At 42.6% G+C, this 22,809-nt stretch overlaps 1 protein-coding gene across 1 annotated transcript; it reads right to left on the bottom strand.

Moving 5' to 3' along the window:
• Positions 1 to 215: 215 nt before the first annotated feature.
• On the bottom strand, positions 216 to 22,661 carry LOC141983368 (histone H4 transcription factor-like). The gene is made up of 10 exons (XM_074946444.1): positions 22,521 to 22,661; positions 20,782 to 20,943; positions 18,538 to 18,761; positions 11,029 to 11,143; positions 9,782 to 9,934; positions 8,748 to 8,825; positions 6,536 to 6,656; positions 4,714 to 4,852; positions 1,117 to 1,232; positions 216 to 747 (listed from the first exon to the last, which is right to left on the bottom strand). Exons 2-10 carry the CDS (start codon positions 20,930 to 20,932, stop codon positions 390 to 392), a joined length of 1,455 nt encoding a protein of 484 aa, XP_074802545.1. The 5' UTR covers positions 20,933 to 20,943; positions 22,521 to 22,661; the 3' UTR covers positions 216 to 389.
• Between the last annotated feature and the right edge of the window lie 148 nt (positions 22,662 to 22,809).

Here is a 22,809-nt window from a genome sequence, read left to right as displayed (position 1 = left end):
TCTAGGTACTGGCTCACAATTTTGCCCCTGAGGGATAGCTTTGTTTCCTTTGTATATACAGGCTACAAGAGCACACAGATTAATGAAATCCAATACCTTCTTGTTTGATGAGTTAGTATCGCATATTGAACATACAGCAAAACCCTTCTGGTATACTATCATATATTCAGATAAAATAAATTTAGTTTATTTAGCATATTTAACAAATACATACACAATGTTACATACAAAATGTGACAAGTGAAAACAATGCAGACTCTTTGTAAATGTCATATTTAGTTAAAATAATGAACTCTTCCAGGAGTACTAAATAGGGACCAAGGTAAAATCCAAGAAAATGCATTTTTCTTAAACAGCAATCTGAATTCCCAAGCCCATTGCAATTTCTATTATTTTTTCTTTGTATTCAATGTCATTGCTTCATCAAGTTCAGAGGGAGCAGCAGAGCTTTCAAATGACTGTGGTGTAGTTTGAAGTTCAAAATACACTGGCTCCTTAATGGAGGTCTCTGATTCTACCATAACCTTTTCTGCAGTAGTTTGTGACCATCTCTGACATCTTGTGGAATGTAGTTCCACTAATGAATGGCTTCTTTCGCAAGAGGCATAGCTCTCTTTTCCAGTACTGTTTTGAACTACTGAAGACTTCTTTGGTGCCATCTTGTTCTCAAGACCCTGATCTAAACCCATGACAGCATTATAAACTGCTACATTCAGCCTCAAGTACCCATCATCATCTTCTTTGTATCTAAGAGAATAAAATTGAAGTAATGAAAATAAAAATTAATGTAGCTTTATATACATGCATACAAATAAAAAACTACAAAAATGCATACTAAACCCAAACGGCTAGCATTTAAAACCCAGGTCATAAATTGCAACTTATAAAAATGGTAGTTAAAGGAAATGAAATTTATGCAAAGAAACAAACACAATGGCATTAACTACTTTGTGAATGTGAACATACATGGAAGAGATAGCTATTCATAATATATTTTATTAGAAGAACTCCTCATTCTCTAAATTGAGAATTAGATGGTAATAACCCCCCACCCCCACCCCGCCGCCAAGAAAAAAAGATTTCATTTTTTGCTTTGGGTAAGAATTGATAACATACCTGAAGCGAGAATGACAGCTGAGTTTGTGCGCCTTGCGAAGATGCAGAGTCAATGTATAACACCAGGAAAAACATTTCTGACAGATGTGACATTTATATTTTAGATTGCCATTATTCTGAGGAAAAGATGGTGTGGAAATCAGTAACTGAGGTTGATGATAAATACAAAGAGTAAAATTAAAGTAAGAAAAATTTAATATTAACTATATGTTATACTCCTGTAATACTTACATTATTTTTTAAGTACACATTTTTGATAGATAACCTCCACTGAATATTGCAGTTCTCTGATCTAAAACTATACTTCCCCTCAAGCAACTGCAGCTTAAACAAACATCAGCTGGACAGTACTGGATTGCAAGACATCAGCCATCATAACCAGGGTCAGCCTTAGTGAAGATGGTGCCCTGGGGGATTTTGTATTTGTATTTTGGCACCTACTCTCCCCACATCACCCCTGGCTCCTATGGGCTCCCTCGCCCCCCCCCCCCGCCCCCAGGCCATTACCTATACTTTATATGGAATGTCCACAGGAAAGTCCATTCAATGTAGATAGGCGTCTCCCATGGTCCATTGTGAGTTGTGTCCCTTGAAGAGCCACTTACTTTGACTAAAAGAAAAGGAGGACTTGTGGCACCTTAGAGACTAACAAATTTATTTGAGCATAAGCTTTCGTGGGCTAAAACTCACTTTATCGGATGCATTCAGTGGAAAATACAGTGGGGAGATTTATATACATAGAGAACATGAAACAGTGGGCGTTACCATACACACTAACAAGAGAGTGATCACTTAAGGTGAGCTATTACCAGCAGGAAGGGGGGGGGGGGGACCTTCTGTAGTGAGAATCAAGGTGGGCCATTTCCAGCAGTTGACAAGAACGTCTGAGGAACAGTGGGGGTGGAGGGGGGGAATAAACATAGTTTTACTTTGTGTAATGACCCATCCACTCCCGGTCTCTATTCAAGCCTAAGTTAATTGTGTCCAGTTTGCAAATTAATTCCAATTCAGCAGTCTCTCCTTGGAGTCTGTTTTTGAAGTTTTTTTGTTGAAGAATTGCAAATTTTAGGTCTGTAATCAAGTGACCAAAGAGATCGAAGTGTTCTCCAACTGGTTTTTGAATGTTATAATTCTTGACGTCTTATTTGTGTCCATTTATTCTTTTACGTAGAGACTATCTAGTTTGACCAATGTACATGACAGAGGGGCATTGCTGGCACATGATGGCATATATAATTTTCACTCCATGCATCTGAAGAAGTGGGGTTTTTACCCACGAAAGCTTATGCTCAAATAAATCATGTTTTAATCCGATAACATCACAATGAGTAACTGCTACAACTAGCAAATTCCTAGGCCACTGTCAGCAGAAGCGCAGGTGGCATGGTATATGTTGTATTGCCACACTTACTTCTGTGCTGCTGCGGTGGCCTGTGGTGCCTGGCGCTTGGCCTGCGGCTCAAGGCAGGCTTCGCGCTGTCACATGGGGGCTGCATCTTGCCACAGCCCACGGCCCTCCTGCAGCCCCTAGCCACTCCTGGCTCACCATGAACATTTTGACAGGAAGTACCAAGCAGTAATAACAACAATACAAGTGTGTGTGTGTGTGTGTGTGTGTGTGAGAGAGAGCCAGTGTGTGACAGAGACAGAGAGAGTGCCAGTGTGTGTGTGTGTGACTGTGTATTGGGGGATTGTGTTCAAGTGTGTGTTGGGGAGTGTGAGACTCTGTGTGTGTGAGACAATCTGTGTTGGGGGATCGTGAGAGGCAGAGTGTATGTGGGTGTGAGAGCTAGTCTGTGTGAGAGAGAGAGAGTGTGTGAGAGACTGTGCAGGGTCGTGCCTACCTATGGTGGTGCCCTATGCAGCCCAAGCACCTGCACCCCCCTTGTGGGGGAAGCGGCCGCCCTGCTGGGGGGCCAGCCCCCTCCACATGGTGGGGGGTCCCATTACGCTCAAGGGCTGCAGGGCCGTGAGGGCAGGAGCTGTGGGGGGCAGCAGCAGGGCAGCATGGGGGATTTGTGGGGAGCCTGGTGCCGGCAGCAGGACTTGCGCCCGCCCCCGTGGTGGCAGCAGGAAGCAGAGCAGGCCAGCCCCAGTCCACTCTGCTCTCCCAGCTCCCAGCTCTGTTGCTTGGGTGAGGGGGCTTGGAGGAAGAGGTCAGGCCCACCCTGCACTCACCAGCAGCGGCAACAGGAAGCAGAGCAACGCAGCTGGGAGCTGGCAGAGTGGAGCAGGCTGGGGCCAGGTCACTCTGCTTCCCGCCGATGCTGCCGCTGGTGCATGCGGGAGTGGGCCCGACCCCTTCTGCCGGCTCCAGTACCCCCACTAATCCTGCGGGCCACATCGCTCGATGTGGGGGCTTAGGGGAAGGGGTGGGGCGGAGGCTTGGGGGAAGGGGTCAAATGGGGGCAGGGCAGGGGAGGAGCAGGGGGGCTGGCCGCTGGAGCCAGCGCCACATACGCAGCTTGCAGCTGCCTAGGGCACCACAAAATTTGGTGCCCTAAATTATGTGGTACCCTACGCAGCTACGTATTCTGCATATGCCTAAGGATGGCCCTGTGACTGTGTGTTGGGGCATAGTGTGAGAGAGAGAGTGTGTGTGTTGGGGAGTGTGAGACTATGTGTAGGAGAGAGACAGAGTGTATGTGAGAGCCAGTCTGTGTGTGTGTGTGTGCACGTTAGGGAAGTTTGAGAGAGTGAGCATCCAATGAAGTGGGTTTTAGCCCACGAAAGCTTATGCTCAAATACATTTGTTAGTCTCTAAGGTGCCACAAGTACTCCTGTTCTTTTTGCCGATACAGTCTAACACGGCTACCACTCTGAAACCAGTGAGCACAGTCACTTTAAGTCCCCCCTCCCCTCCAGCTCAGAGCAGATCCCCCCCCACCGCCCTCCCCTCACTCATGTGGAAGTTTCGCTCCTCTTGGCCCTTGCCCGGCCAGCCCCCACCAGAGACCAAGTGGTGCAGGGCCACAGGCAGGGAGAGACTCGGCTCCACTCCGGGCAGCAAGTGGTGGGCTGTACAGCTCTGGGCTCCCCAGGGCTGGGGCAGAGCCGGAGACCTCAGCCAGCTGGCTGAGTGTGGGAGGGGCCAAGGGGACAGGGGCAGGGAGAAGCCTTCCGGCGCAGCGCAGGGGAGGGGCAGGAGAAGAGAAAAGTTCAGCCACAGTCAGCCAGGGGAAGCCCGAGCCCCTTGTGATGACTCCCTGGCTATAGCACCGTGGGCGTGGGCCTCATTTGCCAGACCCTGATTATAACTCAGACAAGTTCAAAACCACGTAATAAATATGTACCAGTTCTAGTTCTGTTTTAGTGTGCTGTACTAGTTCTAGGGACAGAGTGCAGTAAATTGACGTAGAAGTATATTCCTTCAAATATTTTCTCAGTCTAGGATTGGCTTGTTGATTTACAGGAAAGAAAAACATGATATTGGCCCAGTTTTCAAGATTGGGAACATGCAACTGTGTACAGTTAATTTATGCACCCAAATAGCCTAGATGCAAGCACAGGTCGGGTATTTGGACAAACACATGCATTTTGAAAATCAGCCCCTACTGTCTATTAAAAGATACTTCAGTCTACTTTTTTAATACCCACCATATGTGCTCTCTTGTAATGCTGTCTCAAGATCTGCGAAGTCCGTGAAGTAAAAACACATCCTTCTACATCGCAGCTGTAGGCATTTGAATCATTGTGTGTTTCAACATGTTTATGAAGATCATAAGCATTCTTAAAACTGAGGAGCGTACAGGTGAAACAAATTACTTTTACTGTTCAAATAACAGCAAAAATAGCAGAGAGGGTGTGGTCTAGTACAGTGGATCTCAACTGTTTTGGGCTCAGGACCCCTTTAAAAATGTTTATGGCCTGTTGCAACCCAGTAAATAGTCTGGGGTGGAGGCCCTGGGACGGTTTTGGTTGGATCCTGCCCCTCCTCACCTGGGGGAGAGGGGGTTGGGTCCTGCCCGGCACTCACCCCACAGTGGCAGCTTTTGTGCTGTGGGGCTCACTGGGCTTGGCTCTCAGCTCCAGGCTTTGCAACCTCAGGGATTGCAGCGCTACTCAGGTTTGGCCCTGCCCCCCTGACTGGACCAAATTAGTCTGAGTGGAGTTGTGATCTGGCTCATGGGGTTGCAGTGCCACTCACTCAAATTTGGCCTACCCAGACTCCTGTCATAACAACTAGGCCAAACCTGAGTGGTGCTGGGACCCCAAAGGTTGCAGTACCTGGAGCAGGGAGGTGATCCCAGCCAGCCTCATACGACAGGAGCTGCCATGTGACCCTTGGAACCATTCTAGGTACCCAGTGTTGGGTTCCAACCCACAAGTTGAGAAACCGTGATCTAGCGGTTGAAGCACAGGAGAGGGAGTCACAGATTCTTAGGTTCTATTCCTGGCTCTGACAATGATGAGCAAAGGGGACCTTTTACAAATCACTTATCCTCTCTACGTCCATTTCACAATCTGTGAAAGGGGAATATACTTCCAACAGTCTCATTATTATGGTTTGGGGGTAATCTCTGATTCTACTTTCTTCCTAGGCATCCAGGCTATGTCCAAATATTGCCACTTTTTCAACAATAACTTTTCAATGATCCATCCATGCCTCTCTGTCCTCTAAAACTCTTGTCCATGCGCTGATCAACTGTTGTCATAATAAGAGAAACTTCCTCCGCTCTAGTCCCTCCAATATTCATATTACTCCCTCCAGTCTATCTAAAACGTGCACATGAAAGTGTTAGCCGTTTATCTGACCTCTCCTGGAATCCATCCCTGCATCAGGTTTAAACTTCTTACTCTCCCTTTCAAGGCCCTATTTAATTCAACCCCTGCCTACTTATGTAAGTATCCTATATCATTACGCCCAGCTGCCTTTGCTCCATCAGTGATGCCACCGTCAGTGTTCCCTTTGATTGAACTGGAAAAAGTAAAGAAGGTTGTGAGAGCCACCAGGAAGTTAGAGAATCAGGTGGGGGGCAGAAAAATAGAGATAGCTGAGAGGAAATGGGTAAGATGATCCAGCAGCAGGAGGACAATTCAGAAGAGGAGCATCTGATTCTCACAGAAATATCCAGTAACGCTTGCAGCTGCCCAACTGAGGGGATAAATGGTTCCTAAATATGGTCTAAATTGATCACTGATGACCTTTTCTTACAGTATGCAAACTCTTACCTGGAAGACATCTTTTGGCACTGAGAAACCAAGTATGAATCCTACTTCCATCATAAGTTCAAGAAGTGCCTTTATGTGTTCCAGCAGACTAATACATCAGACTACCTATTTATTTATTTATTTTTTGAGCAAAGGGTGGCTATTTTAAGGGTTGAAAGTTTCTTATCTTTGTTACCTCTTACATTCATTGAACATTGAATTATTTCCACACTTCTGTTGATTAGCTAAGAGTTCCAAATCTTCTTACCTACTTTCACAGAGATCACAGTGGAAAGGGCGTTCATCACAGTGTCGGAATCTGATGTGTGCTTTCAGAGAGGAGACACTTGTACATACCATGTCACAAAATGGACATGTAACATGGGTAACTGGAGAAATAACAATACTTTTATTTCTATGTCACTCCTTTGCCAAGACACTCAGTCTGCGGTGCAATATGATAAAAACATTTAGAAAAATCCATTCACACTAAAATTAACAACTAAAGCTAATTTGGGTATACAATGCATAAGAAAAAAGAGGGGAAAAGAAAGAGAATGGAGGGGTAATAAATATGGCTCAAACAGTGGGCATTCCAATAAACATGTATGTGAAAAGGCGTTTTGAGATATTTTCAAAAGGTAGATGGAGAGAGAAACAAATTTCAGCGGGGAAGGGGGAGTTTGTTTCACTCTCTAGGGCCTAGTAAAACAAAGGCATAATTGCCTACTTGCTTATGGCACAATGGTGGGAATTCGTAAAAGGTGGATGTTCTGAGAGTGCATGCAACAGGAAATTTTGAATGTAGGCAGGATCTACATTTTGGTGGGAGTTTAAAGAAATGTGTTATTTTATAATCTGACGCTTTATGGGCAGCCAATATAAAATATGTATGGTTGGTATAATGTGCTCATGCTAACCGCTTGTCTAGATGGGGAAATTGACCAGAATAACAACTGATGAATAAGGTATTCCTCATTAGCTACTGCTAAATAGCTCCATATGTGGACACTCTTATCCCGGAATAAGAGTGCCCTTTTCTTATTGAGCTTAATCCACTTGGAAAGTTAATTAAACTAAATTACAGAAAGTCACTCTTATTCCAGAATAGGTTTAGCACTTTAAATTTATACCTTATCTTACTCCAGAATAACCTCCCCATGAAGACAAACCCTAAGAGAGAACTGTAATACTCAAACTTTGTAGTCAAGTGAGGACATGAAGAGGAGAAAGTCCTAAACAAGTGGGCACGTGTTAAAGCTGAATCCCCACTCTGCCACTTCGAGTACAGAAGGTGGGGGCCAGTAAGGATTCTAAAAATTAATACTTGCCACTCCAGGCTTGTATTAAACTCCCAAGGTTACAGCTTTTCTCTGATCTTGGCTTGGTAAACGCTGCCACCACCCAAATGCAAAAAAACCCCTTTAACCCAGGAAGGAGCACTTGGGAATTCCTCCCTGTGGGGTACCCTCAAGCCCCTTCACTCACCCCCTCCAGGGAAGAGCCGAGAAGAAAACAAAGGAAATTAGCTGTTGCCACTAGATAATCAAACAGCATAGGTACAAACCTCTTAGGACACAACAATCCAAATTCCGTTTTTAAAAAAGGTCATTTTTATTAAAAACAAAAAGAAAATACATTTGGAACTTAGGCTTTTACTAGATTTTAAAAGAGCAATTCAAAAAATTAAGCACCCAAAATAGCTTTCTTGGGGGGTTCAGCTTAAAGGTTACAAGCAAACAAAAGCATCAGGGATTAGCACAGAGGAGATCCACAAGCTGAAATAAACCTGATCACGTTTATCTAAACATTCCCTATCCAAATGATTCCTTCTAGGTATGGAAGATAGTTTTTCATACCTGGTTCAAACCTTACACAGCATTCCTGCTTAAAGCATTGCTGCTCCATGTCCCTGCAGCCCAGAGAGAACAACAGACAAAGGGAAAGTTTCTTTCCCAATTTAAAAAAGTTCTAGCCTTCCCATTGGCTTTTTTGGTCAGGTGTCCACTTTTTTTTCTTTACCTGGGGGACTTTTTAACCCTTTACAGGTAAAGCAAGTAGAAAACTACCACCAAGAAGGATTTTACAGCTAACTGGCTGGCTGGGTGTTCATCAAAGGGAGCTACTACCCCCCTTTATTTATCAAAGCATGCAAAGAGGAGAAAACCCATCTCATATGGACTATCTATTTGATAGGTTTCAGAGTAACAGCCGTGTTAGTCTGTATTCGCAAAAAGAAAAGGAGTACTTGTGGCACCTTAGAGACTAACCAATTTATTTGAGCATAAGCTTTCGTGAGCTACAGCTCACTTCATCGGATAGTAAGACTTCTGTTTCTCTACAATTGTATCATAATTGCCTTGAGTCTGTATACTGCTTCTCTCAGCTGACATATGAAAAGATATCTTAATAATACTATCATCTATCTATGGTTGTGCTACAGTTTAGTGGAAAATTTATTTTAAAAAGCTCTGACTCACCATGTACTCTCATATGGTCTCGTAGTAACCTCTCATTGGCAAAGCGTTTGTCACAATTCTGACAAACAAATACGTGTTCTGAAATTTAATGGGAACTGATCAGTGATGCAATAGAAATTTATTGATCTGTTTTTAAAACACATAGATTAGGGTTGTCAATTTGATAACTAAATGGCAGCAGTGGGACAATTTCAGTATTTTGTACTCCTGATGGTTTTCAGAAAAAATCTGGTTTAGGGTAATTGCAGAATTTTAATTAGCAATACATTGTTTTCTTGTTAGGAGTAAAATTAAACTGTTAAAAAATATTAACAGTTTGAAACCTGCCAAGTTTCTGAGCACCTATATAGACCCCATCACCATAGCATCCATAGTACCTGAGCACTTTCCAAGTATTTAAAAAAAACAAAAATCTCTCTTCCTTCCTGGCCTGTAGAAAAAATATCCTGATTAGTTTATAGTTTGTTGAAAGGGGCGGTAGGAGAATGTGACGCAGCGAAGAACATATTGAGTAAAATCTAAGCTCAAGAGCGTGTTGCGTTTAGTTCTGAGAGTGGTTAGTGCCATGATTATTCAGATCACTTTCACAAATGAATTCCATAATTTAAGTCCAGCTCCTTTAAGAGTTCTGACTCTGGCATTCAACAGCCTCTTCTATTGGTCATCAGTTTCATTGTTCCAGTGGAATGCAGTTGCCCTGAGAAGGCATGGGCATGGAGTCAGAGGCAATCTCTATTCTTACAATGTAATGCCACAACTGTGAGATGGAGAGCCACTATGTTTAAATATGCATCTGTGAGTGCTCTCTCTCTCTCTCCCCCATTACCCCAATTCATCATTTATGTCAAGCAATCATTGCAAAGCTAAAAGTACTTCCATGCTTCAGGAAGATAATTTCCTTCCTAAAGTCAATTTTGCATTTAATTGACACTTCTGAAAAATAATAATAGGTGTTATATATGTACTGTTATAAAGCAGCCCAAAAGTAAATCCCTAAATAAATGTAAACACGGAAATAGAGCAAATCCACTTACGATCCTCTGAAACCTGTCGCTTGGCATGATCAAAAAACTTGGTATTATTGGAGAACATCGCTCCACAAGAGGGACAGGCCACCACTCTTTCTTGAGTGTGGGTTCTTAAGTGATCCCATAGCTTGTGCTTTCCTTTAAAAGTTCCTGAACAATCTAAAAACACACACTATATAAGATTACAGAACAGCTGCACATGAGCACTTTATTTTCTCTTGAGTACAAACAGGAAAGATTGTATTATATATAGTCCACCAATACATTTTCAGAGGAGCACAACTAAAATGTTTTTAGGAAAAGTCAGAACATTACTACTGCAAACACTACAAAGAGTTCAGTTCTGCAAATGCTACACAGGGCCTGTTCAAAAGCCTACTAAAAATCAATGGAAGGATTCCCAGTGACTTCAGTGAGCCTTGGCTTAGGCTAGTGTTGCCCAAACTTTTCCTGTCTACGCCCCCCAACCCCCACATTACTCCTCAGCCAAGGTTTCCTCAGCAGAGGAGCTTGAACTGACGGCGGAGCTGGGGACAGAACTGAGGATGGGGGAGGAGCTCGAGGCAGAGCTGACCTGGAGGTGGGGCGGAGGGGGAATGAGGGCAGAGCTGGAGTGGGGGCAGAATGGAGCTGTGGCTGGCACTGGAGCTAGGCTGGGGGCAGAGCGGGGCTGGATGGCGCTCCCTCCACGCCTCCTGTGGAGGCTGGCCTGGGCCCCACCACGCATCCCCTGGAACGTTCCTCCATGCCCCTCCTAGGGGGACATGCCCCACAGTTTGGGGATCACTGGCTTAGGCAAAATTCCCATTGAAGTTATGTGCAGAACGCCCATTAAATTACTGTTTTTGCATTCTTACAAAGTGTGAAAAAGTTTTAGGGCTGCAAAATTGTTACTCTAAGCTCAAAAACAGCCTTCAATGTAGGACCCCAAGCCTGTGGGTGCTGAAAGTTTTCAACGCCCACTGAGGTCAAATGGGAATTGAGGGTGCTCAGAACCTTGAAGGACTGGACTCTGGCATACTAGGCTTTTAATAAAGTGATTTGGCATTGCTAGTGTAATCCATTTAAATTAATCAGGGAGCATACAATGTAGGTAAAGTACTTTAATTATTTAAGATTGCTGGAAAAGGGCTCCATGAAGATATCTAACATATTCCTGTGCTTCATGAAACACTCAGTAAATTTAATAGTGGCAGTGAAATTACTAGGGCAATATTCCATATTTTGTAAATTAAAGATAGAATGTGAGCTACCTTTCCAGTGACAACAACAAACAGCTTTCTTGTTACTTGGAATGTTTTCTCTCTCAGTAGAGTATGCATGCATGGCAACATGCCGATAAAACCATTCTGGGTTGTTGTAGGTAACCTGAGGACAAAATGGAACCATGGAAATGATGGATAGTATTGGCAGGAAATCAAATGACAAAAACAAAAACAAAAGACACACTGATAGAAGTGATTTCTAGAGAATTTACAGAGAGTAAATGGTGCCTCATCTATGGAAGAAATTTTGAACAGGTTTGTCGATTAATCTCAGTTAACTCATGCAATTAACTCAAAAAATTAATCACGATTAAAAAAATTAATTGTGATTAATTGCACTTTTAAACAATAGAATACCAATTGATATTAAATATTTTGACTTTTTTTACATTTTCAAATATATTGATTTCAGTTACAACACAGAATACAAAGTGTACAGTGCTCACTTTATATTATTTTTATTACAAATATTTGCACTGTAAAATGATAAAGAAATAGTATTTTTCAATTCACCTCATACAAGCACTGAAGTGCAACCTCTATCGTGAAAATGCAACTCATAAATGTAGAATTTTTTTGTTACAGAACTGCACTCAAAACACAAAATGTAAAACTTTAGAACCTACAAGTCCACATAGTGCTACTTCTTGTTCAGCCACCATTACAGAGGACATACTTCCATGCAGATGACACGCGTTAAAAAAAAAAAGCGTTAATTAAATTTGTGACTGAACTACTTGGGGGAGAATTGTATGTCCCCTGCTCTGTTTTACCCACATTCTGCCATATATTTCATGTTATACTCATGACCCAGCACTTGTTGTTCGTTTTAAGAACACTTTCACTTCAGATTTGACAAAATGCAAAGAAGGTACCTTGATGTTCTGTACCTTGCAGGAACACCCAGCACTCCCACATTCATCCTTATAATATGATTGTGTGGTATCTAATGCAAAGTTTGTCATGTTGGGTGTCTTCAGAAGGCTCATGATGCACTGTGCACTGTTGTTACAGTAATGTTATAGTAGTAATCTTTGTTATAGTAACATTATAGGTTGTAATTTCACGTATATAGTTATGAGGCTGAAAACGTGTCCGCATGGCTTAAAGCAAGCCCAGGCAAAAACTCTCCAAGAACAGAGGAGCAGTTCACACCTCATCAGGGCACGTATGGGACAAATCCAGCCCAGACTCACAGGAACAAAGGACACTGGTCTAGGCAACAACAAAGGATCTGTCAGACTCTCGACTGAGTCACCCACTTCCTTTGGTCAGTTTGGGACTGCGATGAAGTAATGCTCACCTGAATCTGAAGGGGTGGGGGGGGGCAAAGTCAAGAGGGAAGAAAGGACATGATAAAAGGAAGAGACATTTTCCATACTCTTCCTCTCTCCTCCACCTCTATCTACAGATATCACCACCAAGCGACTGAAGCGCTGTTCAAAGGGGAGAGTCTGGCTGAAGGGCAACCAGCCAGCCTGTGGTGAGAAACATCTAAGTTTGTAAGGGTACTGAAAGTGTTAAGATCAGCTTAGAATGCATTTTGTTTTTATTTCATTTGACCAAATACAACTTGTTATGCTTTGACTTATAATCACTTAAAATCTATCTTTATAGTTAATAAATATGTTTGTTTATTCTACCTGAAGCAGTGCGTTTAGTTTGAAGTGTGTCAGAGACTCCCCTTGGGATAACAAGCTTGGTACATATCAATTTCTTTGTTAAATTGACAAACTCATATAAGCTTGCAGCGTCCAGCGGGCATAACTGGACACTGCAAGATGGAGGTTTCTAGGGTTGTGTCTGGGACCGGAGATATTGGCTAGTGTCATTCGGTTGCACAATCCAAGGAGTAGCTTACAGGCCAGAGGCTGTGCGTGAACAGCCCAGGAGTGGGGGTTCCCACAGCAGAGCAGGGTAAGGCTGGCTCCCAGAGTCAAGGACTGGAGTGACGTAGCAGATCACTAATCTGGATAACACCAGGGGAACGTCACAGTACCAATGTGAGATTTCTAAAGATAGCTACAATACGCGACCCAAGGTTTAATAATCTGAAGTGCCTTCCAAAATCTGAGAGGGATGAAGTGTGGAGCATGCTTTCAGAAGTCTTAAAAGAGCAACACTCTGATGCGAAAACTACAGAACTGAACCACCAAGAAAAGAAAATCAACCTTCTGCTGGTGGACTCTGACTGAGATGATGAAAATGAATATGCATCGGTCCACTCTACTTTGGATTGTTATCGAGCAGAACCCATCATTGGCACGGACACATCCTCTGGAATGGTGGTTGAAGCATGAAGGGACATGTGAATCTTTAGCACATCTGGCATGTAAATATCTTGTGACACCAGCTACAACAGTGCCATGCAAACACCTGTTGTCACTTTCAGGTGACATTGTAAACAAGAAGCAGGCAGCATTATCTCCTGCAAATGTAAACAAACTTGTTTTTCTGAGCGATTGGCTGAACAAGAAGTAGGATTGAGTAGACTTGTAGACTCTAAAGTTTTACATTGTTTTGTTTTTTGAGTGCAGTTATTTTTGTACATAATTCTACATTTGTAAGTTCAACTTTCATGATAAAGAGATTGAACTACATTATTTGTATTAAGTGAATTGAAAAATACTATTTCTTTTGTTTTGTACTTTGCAAATATATGTAATTAAAAATAATAAAATATAAAGTGAGCACTGTACACTGTGTTCTGTGTGGTAATTGAAATAAAAATATTTGAAAATGTAGAAAACATCAAAATAGTATTCTATTATTCTTTAACGGTGCAATTAATTGCATGATTAATCACAGTTAATTTTTTTAGTTGCTTGACAGCCCTAATTTTGAACATACCAGAGTTGCTTCCACATATACCAGATCCTGAATTTGGCCTTAATTGTAGTAGCTTAAAGACAAAGTCAGTCTATTTTAGTCCAGTGGCTCCCAACTTTTCTTTTATTGGAAGCCCCCTCTTCTGATGGGTTAGCAAATAGGAGCCCTCACCATCCCATCGCACTATGCCCCGGTACAGTTGTCACTGACTCTCCATATTTCTTTACCTATTCTCATTTTTTAAAATTGTTTTTCCTCTCTCTCTTTTTTCCCTAGTTTCTTTCTTTTTCCTTATTTTTTTGCTTCCCCCCTACATTCTCCCATTCACCAGAAACCTACTAGTGCAGGCTCCTCAGAGTGGGCATAGGTGGCGTGTTGCACATCACCTCAGTAACTTTAGATTTAAGTGTTGCTGCAGTGGAAGAGACAGAGAAATTTAAGAGCTGCTGCCTGAGCCAGATAGTTTGTACCATTGAGTTGATCTGCAGTTGGATATATTAGAAGCCACCACAGAAGCTGGGAGGCAAAATGGGTGATTTTCAAGGAGGACTTTATCCGTAGCTCTGGGAGCACATTTGCAATGGGAGTGGAAGAGGTTAGCAGCTTTCCCTGCACCCACTCTCTTCTCTTTTGTTTTGCATCTTACCTCACCTTCCTGGACTAGTCTAGCCTGCCTACCAGGTTGGGAAACACTGTTTTAATTAATAAAATTCATAAGAGCAGTTTAAGCTTGAAGGAACATGTATAGGAAGATTTAGCAAAGTGCTACATATAGAAAGAAATAAAATTAAAGAGTATATTTCATCTTAATAAGTGAAAAAAAACATACAAAAACGCCAATTACCCATAAAAACTGAAAATATGCTAAGCGGAAAATGAAGTTACTACTCCATCAGAACAACTCCCATAAACGTTAAGGGTTTTTTTTTTAAATAGATGTTCTAGAAAAGAGAACAGGTTTCCTGACATGCACAACCAGGGAGGCTTTTGATTCCTGGGCTGAAAAAATGTGAGATCTCCTAGTTTTATTGGCACTGTATTTCTTAAAATTAAAGGCCTAGCAACATGCAAGATCTGTTCTAGTAAGTACATCCATAAGGACTTTTTTTTTTTAACCTTTATATTTTAAAAACAACAATCACCATGGGAAAAATAACCTCCATAAGTGATGGGGTTCATTGGAAATGGAACTTGCAGGTCAAGCTATACAACCAATTATCTTATGATACAGTAATGAATTATATCTGTTTTGGTTTTTCACTTTAAACAGAAATGAATGTTTGTGAAAGGTTTTATATTTCACACACTGGGCCCAGATCCACGAAGAGACTTAGATGCCTAGAAAACCACAAGAACAACACTGTGATCCACAAACCCTGAGTTAAGCACCTAAGGCTTCCTATACAATGAATGGGGAGAGACAGGTGCCTAAGGCCACCCACAAAACTCAGCACACTAGGCGGGGAACTGCTTAAGCTAGTCAATGGGAGATGCCAATGAGAGGGGAATCTAAGCTTCACCCTTGTCATGGAGATAAGTGCTTAATTCTGGGCTGCAGGGAGGTGTCTGTTTCTGCTTGTGATCCACAAACTGGGAGAAGATAGGCATTCCTCGGCCTAAGTCACACAGTGGGCCTTATCTGGTAGGCATGCTCTGAGGCCACCAACTCTGCACAGAAACACTGGGTGGGTGGGAACCCCAGTTCAAGTCTTGCCTCTGCCCAGTGAAAATGTATTTGAACAAAGGATCTGCCACCGCTCTGGTACATGTTCTCATGTGACTATTATGTGGATTTCCCTCATTCTTTCCTTTGAAGTTGTTCCACTTTAAATAACTGAATATTAATTTGGCCAGAGAAAGCGAGAATCATTACAGTTCAGTGGGGACTTGAACTGCTGGTCTCCAGTATTCTGGGTGAGCGCCCTAACTACTGGGATAAAGATAAAGGTTCTTTCCTTACCTGCTCACCCCCAATTATTGGTGTGGAGTTAGGTGGCCTATGAACACACTTACTGGATTGAGCACCACATGCAATTTAGTCAGAGGGACGCCTATCTTCCTAAGTCATGACTCACACGGAGGCTTAGATGGCAGATAGGCATCCATACCATAATGCCCCTCTAGCACATGGATCAGAGCACTGGCCTTATAAACCAGGGTTTGTGATTTCAATTGTCATTAAGAACTTATACCAATAATTTTCAGACTAGATGGTCACAATGATCCCTTCTGGCCTTGGAATACATGAACACCTACAATGAGGCAGCAATGTGCTTGCTCAGAGGCAGAAAGATAGGCGTCTAAGTAACTTTTACTGCAAAAATTTAGGTGCTGAGTGACTTTAGGTACCTACAGGGTTAGGCAGAAGCCAAGCCAGGGTTTTGCGAATCACAGTGGCACAGCTGCTATACGGGCACCTAAGTACCTTTGTAGATCCAGGCCCTCGTGACTAAAATCCTCTATTTATACAGGTAGAGGTTGTTGTGACAGATTAAAACCAATCTGTCAATAATTCTTATTTGATGTAGAAATGCATTAACATGAAGAGAGAAATCTAAGAATTATATGAGCACTGTCTCTTTAAATTCAGAGCCAAAGGAACAAATGAGCTTTCTTCTAGGTTAACATCTCAAGCCAGAGAGGACACACACACCAGGATCCAGTCACCCTTTAGGCAGACTAAGATAAAAGGGCTTGTGAAATACTACTTCTTGAGAGAAGAAATTGGGAAATACCTGCAGTGCTAGATAGGGGGAATGTTAATAGAAACATGGGACAATAGCCATTATACAGAGAATGGAAACTATTCACTCCCTCAAGATAAGTATGTTTGTTCAAACATGACACTGACTTAAATTCAGCAATAAGTTCCATGCAGGCAGACCTTTGTGCCTCTGCAGAGCACCAGTGAGGTCAATGGGGGGACATCTCATGGACTTCACTGAAGAATCAGGATAATTGTTTGTACCTCAACCAGAATTGGCACACCTTTGCAATGAAAAATGGTCACAAAGAGAAACAACTGAAAGCTGAGGGGAGGAGGTACTTGAGACTCCTCAAACCATATGACTTTGAAAGGCTGAGAGGCCAAAAGAGTGGGGGGCAGGAAGGGGAGAGAGAGCTCTTTTAGAAATGTAAGTGTCTGCTTATTTTTAATTTTGCAGAATTAAACTTGAAGTGAACCTATCTAGATGAGATTTTCAGACTGAGTTTCATAGCATTTCTGTTTTCTGCATGCCAAGTCTTTTGTTTTAATCTAATTCTCTATTCTTAATTTACTTATTTGTTATTAAACTATTTGAGTCAAAGATTGATGTTTGTAAATTTCATGAAAACCAACCTGGAGAGGGGCAACAACCTTTAAAAAAAAGAGGTAGTAGTGAAGGAAGGTTGTCTGAAGCCTACCTTGCTCAGTGTTCTCAATCTAAAGGGTATGCCTAAGGAGTCGTCTTCCCGATGGAGTGTCACTTGCAAGGCTCCAATCCAATGGATTCAAAGATAATGCCCACTGACAAGAACTGAGTTTAGGGGGCCAAAGATGACACACCAGTGCTTCCCCACACTGCCCTACCAATATGGTCCTACTCTGCTAGGATGAATACTTCTAAGGGGCAAAAGGTAGTTTAGTTTCAGAGCCCATTCAGTCATTACTAACTATGCTAACACTGGCAAAGAGGATATTAATTGGTGTAAATGTAATCATTCTCTTGATACAGAAAGACAAAGTGATGAGGTACTATCTTTTATTGGACCAACTTCTACTGGTGAAAGAGACAAGCTTGCAAGCTTACCAAGAGCTCTTCTTCAACAGCCAACAGGGGTACAACAACACCGCAAACAACTCTTGATACAGATATTGTCCACTAGGAATTGGATGGAGACCACTAATTAATTTTACATATTCCACCAAAGAGCTGTCAGAAGCTGACATTTTTCAGTTATTCCCAGGCTATGTCAGATTTGAATTAGTGACTTAAAGATGAAAGACTCATTAACAAATCCTCTGAGCCATCCAGTTCCAGAATCATTAAAAGGCTGCAATGTCTGAGAAAATATCAGATATTCTTGTCTAATTTTTGTTCCAGAAAATGGACAAAGTAAATACAGTGGGTCTCTTAACTAGGTTGATGGCATATTCATTAGCTTGTAAAGTAACCAGAAATATTCTAATTTTGTATGATATATTTCTAAAACACAGAAAAAGCAGTGCAGTGGGAAAAAAGTCATTTTCGTTCTAACAAAAGGAAAAATACTTGGATTTAAAGTAAATTGGTTGCATATGCTAAAATAAATGGTGTTTACATACAGTATATACTTTGGCAAACACTATCACAATAATTACCACTTCTACTTATCATAGAATATCAGGGTAGGAAGGGACCTCAGGAGGTCATCTAGTCCAACCCCCTGCTTAAAGGTGGACCAACGCCCGATTTTTGCCGCAGATCCCTAAATGGCCCCCTCAAGGATTGAACTCTCAACCCTGGGTTTAGCAGGCCAATGCTCAAACCACTGAGCTATCCCTCTCCCCAAGGTGGAAGATATGAAGAGGAAATGGAACACCACTCAATAATAAATGGTAAAACCTCTCTTTTCCAGGTCCTGGAGATGGGGACGGTTAAGGTAGAGTTAGGAGACAAGAAAGGAAACAACATTCATTTCACTTACATCACAATTCTCCCAATGGCAAACATACATCTCTGAAATCCTTGGTATCTGATTCTGGGTATGGCTGTTCTGGGAACATGCTGGCCAATCTTGGTGCGATGCACTTAATTGAGAGCCTAAGAATTTCAACTTGGTGTGGTAACTATGAAAATTTACATGGGTTACCAGCTCCCTGGGACCTGTAGCCAAAAATTCACAATTTCTCCACCAACACTGGTACTGCTCTAAACACAAAAAAAAGAAATACTGTTTCATGGAATGTTGTATTAAATTAGGAACTGTGTGTGACAATCTTCAAGAAGATACCAGAAGATAACTATTTCTTACATTTTAGGTGATGATCTACTGAGCCATAGGTAAAACTAGTAGAGTGATGGATAACAGCTATGTTCAGATAATTAAGTATCTGAAGATTTTAAGCCTCAGCAATAAACAAGATTTTTCACTTTCTCAAAACCCAGACAATTCTAGTATACCCAACAAGTTAACAAGTGGAATTTCCCCAGAAAGAGGGCACTGGGCTTAGAATGTCTGAGTAAGGTCTACTGAACAGTTCTACAGTGCTATTGATTACTATTAAAAAGACAAGTTGGGCAAAGTAATATTCTTGTCTCTGTAATATCCTGGGACCAACATGGCTACAAGAACGCTGCCTATAACTGATCACACATTACCACAATATAAATGATAATAGTAAAAGACTTGAGGCTTGATTCTTAGGCACTGGACTTTTAGCAAATGACAGTCCTTGCTCCAAAAATCTTGGTTGTGTTTTCAAATTTTACAATCAATTTGCACTCCAGCCTGTATAACAGTCAACCAAACTTTTAATTATTCAATAATCTTTCCTGAACCCACCTGAGTAGTTAGTTGTATAGTACAAACTGGATTATCCAAAGGTAATGGGCACAATGAATAAGTATGGAAACACAAAGGAAATTCCAAGACACAGGAAGAAGAGGATATATCTATTTCAGATAAAAGAGTTTCAGATAATTTTGGTTTGGATATTTGAGTGTTGCACAATATTTGATTTTTGACAGTGCAAATCTTGAATGCAAAAGGACACTGTTAAGAATGCCAAACAGCCAGTTTCTGTATCAGGTATTTTTAGTTTGCAGGTTTTCACATGGTCATCACTCTGTTCTGCCTACTTGTTTCAATCCAGTGAGTTGGCAGAGTTTCTAAATTTGAAAGGGACTCCATCCAAGGATCTGCACACATCGATTCAATTGCAGGAAAATAAGGCATGTAATAAGGCAACAAAACAAAAATTAACACAGAAATTACTTGAGTTTCTAATGACCAGTACTCCAGTAGGTTATACACAGCTGTAACACTATAGAATTACTCATTCTGGAGCACCAAAGCACCAGGACAAGCTCAGTGGTTTCAGAGGACCAATACAGAATTTTGTAAAAATTAGCTTTTTACTTATGTATGAGCTGAAATACCATTAGTTTGGATAGTGGAGGCACTGAGTGCATATTGTTGTTGGTTCAATTTTACTTTCTATTTACTGTACCTTTAATTAAACTCAGTCTAGTATCTACACCAGCAATTAAACATGCGAAAACAGTGTTAAGAATAAAGGTCAGGATTCATAAGAGCTACAGTAGCAATATTAAAAATATCTACTATACTATTGCTATTACAGTCTACATAGACTGCTTACAATTTTCTGTGGGATACAACTTCTAAGTTTTTCTTGTAAGTAACTGTAATTAGAAGAAAGATGCAAGATATATAACAGGAGCAACTAAATACTGTTTATTTATTCACAGAAAACAGTTACAACCAAAGGGCAAGTTACCTCTAAGTTGATTTCTCCAACCTCCACCTTAAAGTTAGAAATCTTAAGTAACACATAAGCTCCAGAAAGCTAAAAATTCTTTTTTGAGACTACCAATTTAAAAACAAAACAAAACACACACCACACTTTAGCCCTAATTCAAGAAGAAATTGAGTTTAAACTTCTGATTCATGACTTCACCTGCATTAGCATTATTTCTATTTTAGTACTATATCTTTAGAAAAAGAGAAAACCAGCAAAATCAGATGCAAATAAAAAAACAAAAATAGGCCCCAGTCCTGCAAGTGACAGTGCAGGTAGTCACCAGCACACACATAGAGTCCTACTGACTTCATTCTACCCGCACAGAGCCAGTGCAAGATCAGGGCCAAAGTACAAAAATCTTAAAAACTGCAATATTATTTGTATGGTGAATGAGACAGATATATTACCTGTTCTTTCCAGAGGATGTTGTCGATAATCTTTCAAGTGTTCTGCAATGTGATCACAAAATTCCTCCATGCATTTTCCTACAAAAAGGCATTCTTCCCATTCACACAGTAATATCAGTTCAGAATACTTGAATTTGTTTCCAGGGGCCATTACTTAAAATCCTTTAAAGTACAGAGTAGTTTTGTTATTAGATTTTCAGAAATTTCTCTTATGAAAACAACCATCTTTTTATAACTGGGTGGATAATATCTTTCAGACTCTATGGCCTAATCTTGCCCACACACAGGCCTTGTCTACACACAAAAGTTGCACTTCTTTAACAATATTGGTATAATTCAAGCGGTACACACAAGTGCAGCCACCGTTATACTGATATAAATCTGTTTATACTAGTATAGCTTATTCCCGCAGAGGTTCTCAAACTGAGGGTCAGGACCCCTCAGGGCATCGCAAAGTTCTTACATGGGGGGGTCACGAGCTGTCAGACTCCACCCCAAACCCCACTTTACCTCCAGCATTTATAACGGTGTTAAACATATTAAAAAGCATTTTTAATTGATTCGGGGGAGAGGTCACACTCAGAGGCTTGCTACATGAAAGTGGTCACCCCCTAAAAAAGTTTGAGAATCACTGCCATACAGGAAGGGGGCTAAGCTATACTGATATAAGCACCTGTATACCAGGATAAATGGGCTCATACTAAGCCTTTGTACTGGTATAACTATATACTGGTAAAAGACCCTCATCCCCAAGCAACACAATACCAATACAAAATCTATGTGAAGACTAGGCCTTAGGCAGACGTGTGAGGAAATGGGACCTAAATCGGTTTCTCTCCCTATGTCAACATGATGAAGTGAAATGAAATGGGTACTCAATGCATTTGCGCACAACATGTCTGTAGTTTGCCTAGAGAAACTGCTAGCAAAAGGAACACAAGTTAACTAACTACCCTTTTCCCAAGCCGCTGACACAGCTGAAAACGTTATCCCGTGAAAGGCGCCTCTAACAATGGCAACAGTGCCCGCGCGGCGGCAACACCGGCTTGTACGGCTCAGTGCCGCGGACTCGGGACCCCGGGCGCAGAACGCGGGGATGGTCCCAGACCTGCCCTGAGTCCGCGCCCCCCCCCCCCGGCTGGGCTCTGCCCAGGCAGTCTTTCACTTTCAAACACTGCATTAATAAGTTGCCCGATTTCGGCATAATTAACAACACAATCAAATTCACATTCTGAATGACCGTGATTCTCCGTTTTAATGGAGCCCGAGCTGCACCCAACAGGGGCCAGCCCGCTGCCACGGGGGGCGGGGGAGAAGGTCCCCCGGGGCCAAGCGCCACGTGCAGCAAGGCTGGACAGAGCAAGCCCTACTCTCTGGAAAGGACTGCGGGACCGGGGCCGCTGGCTCCGGAGGGCTGTCTCAGAGCAGCCACCCCGGCTACGCCCGTCCCTGCAGCGGCAACGGCTCCAATCGCTGCATTTGAATTACAACGGTCCAAATGTTTCCCTTCGCCCGTCACTGCGCATAACCCCCCGCCAATGCTGTGTGCTCCCCCCCCGCTGTAGGGACTTATGCACGGGGGAGGGGGGAAGTGCTGGCGTTAACAGGCGCCTCCCCCATCATTAGCCCCACGCACACGGTTGGGGCGCTCAGAGCCGGCGCGCGGGGCAAGGGCGGACACAGACGGGCGCTGGGCGAGCCGGCGCGCGCGGACGCACACGTCAGGGGCGGGAAAGCACCTTAGAGCGGCCGGAGCCCACACGCCTCAGCCGCTCTAGCAGCGGGATCGAGGCTCCCGCCGGCTGGCCCGGATAACTCACGTGCCTAGGGGCGCGAGGTGGGGCTGCCGCAGGGATGCCCGGCCGCGCGCTCAGGCGGCCCCGCGGCTGAGCCAATCAGAGCGGAGGCGGCGCCCCGACCCAGCAGCCCGGGGGGCGGGGCCGAGACTCCGAGTCCCCAGCGGCACCGCCTCAAGCAGGTGGGGGGGCGGGGTTCGCGCAACCGCCGCCAACGGATGAACTTTTTGGT

The sequence above is a fragment of the Natator depressus genome, chromosome 1, assembly GCF_965152275.1.
Source record: "Natator depressus isolate rNatDep1 chromosome 1, rNatDep2.hap1, whole genome shotgun sequence".
NCBI lineage: Eukaryota > Metazoa > Chordata > Testudines > Cheloniidae > Natator > Natator depressus.
The sequence above is the reverse complement of the archived record's forward strand: the minus strand, read 5'-3'. Positions and strand labels throughout refer to the sequence as shown.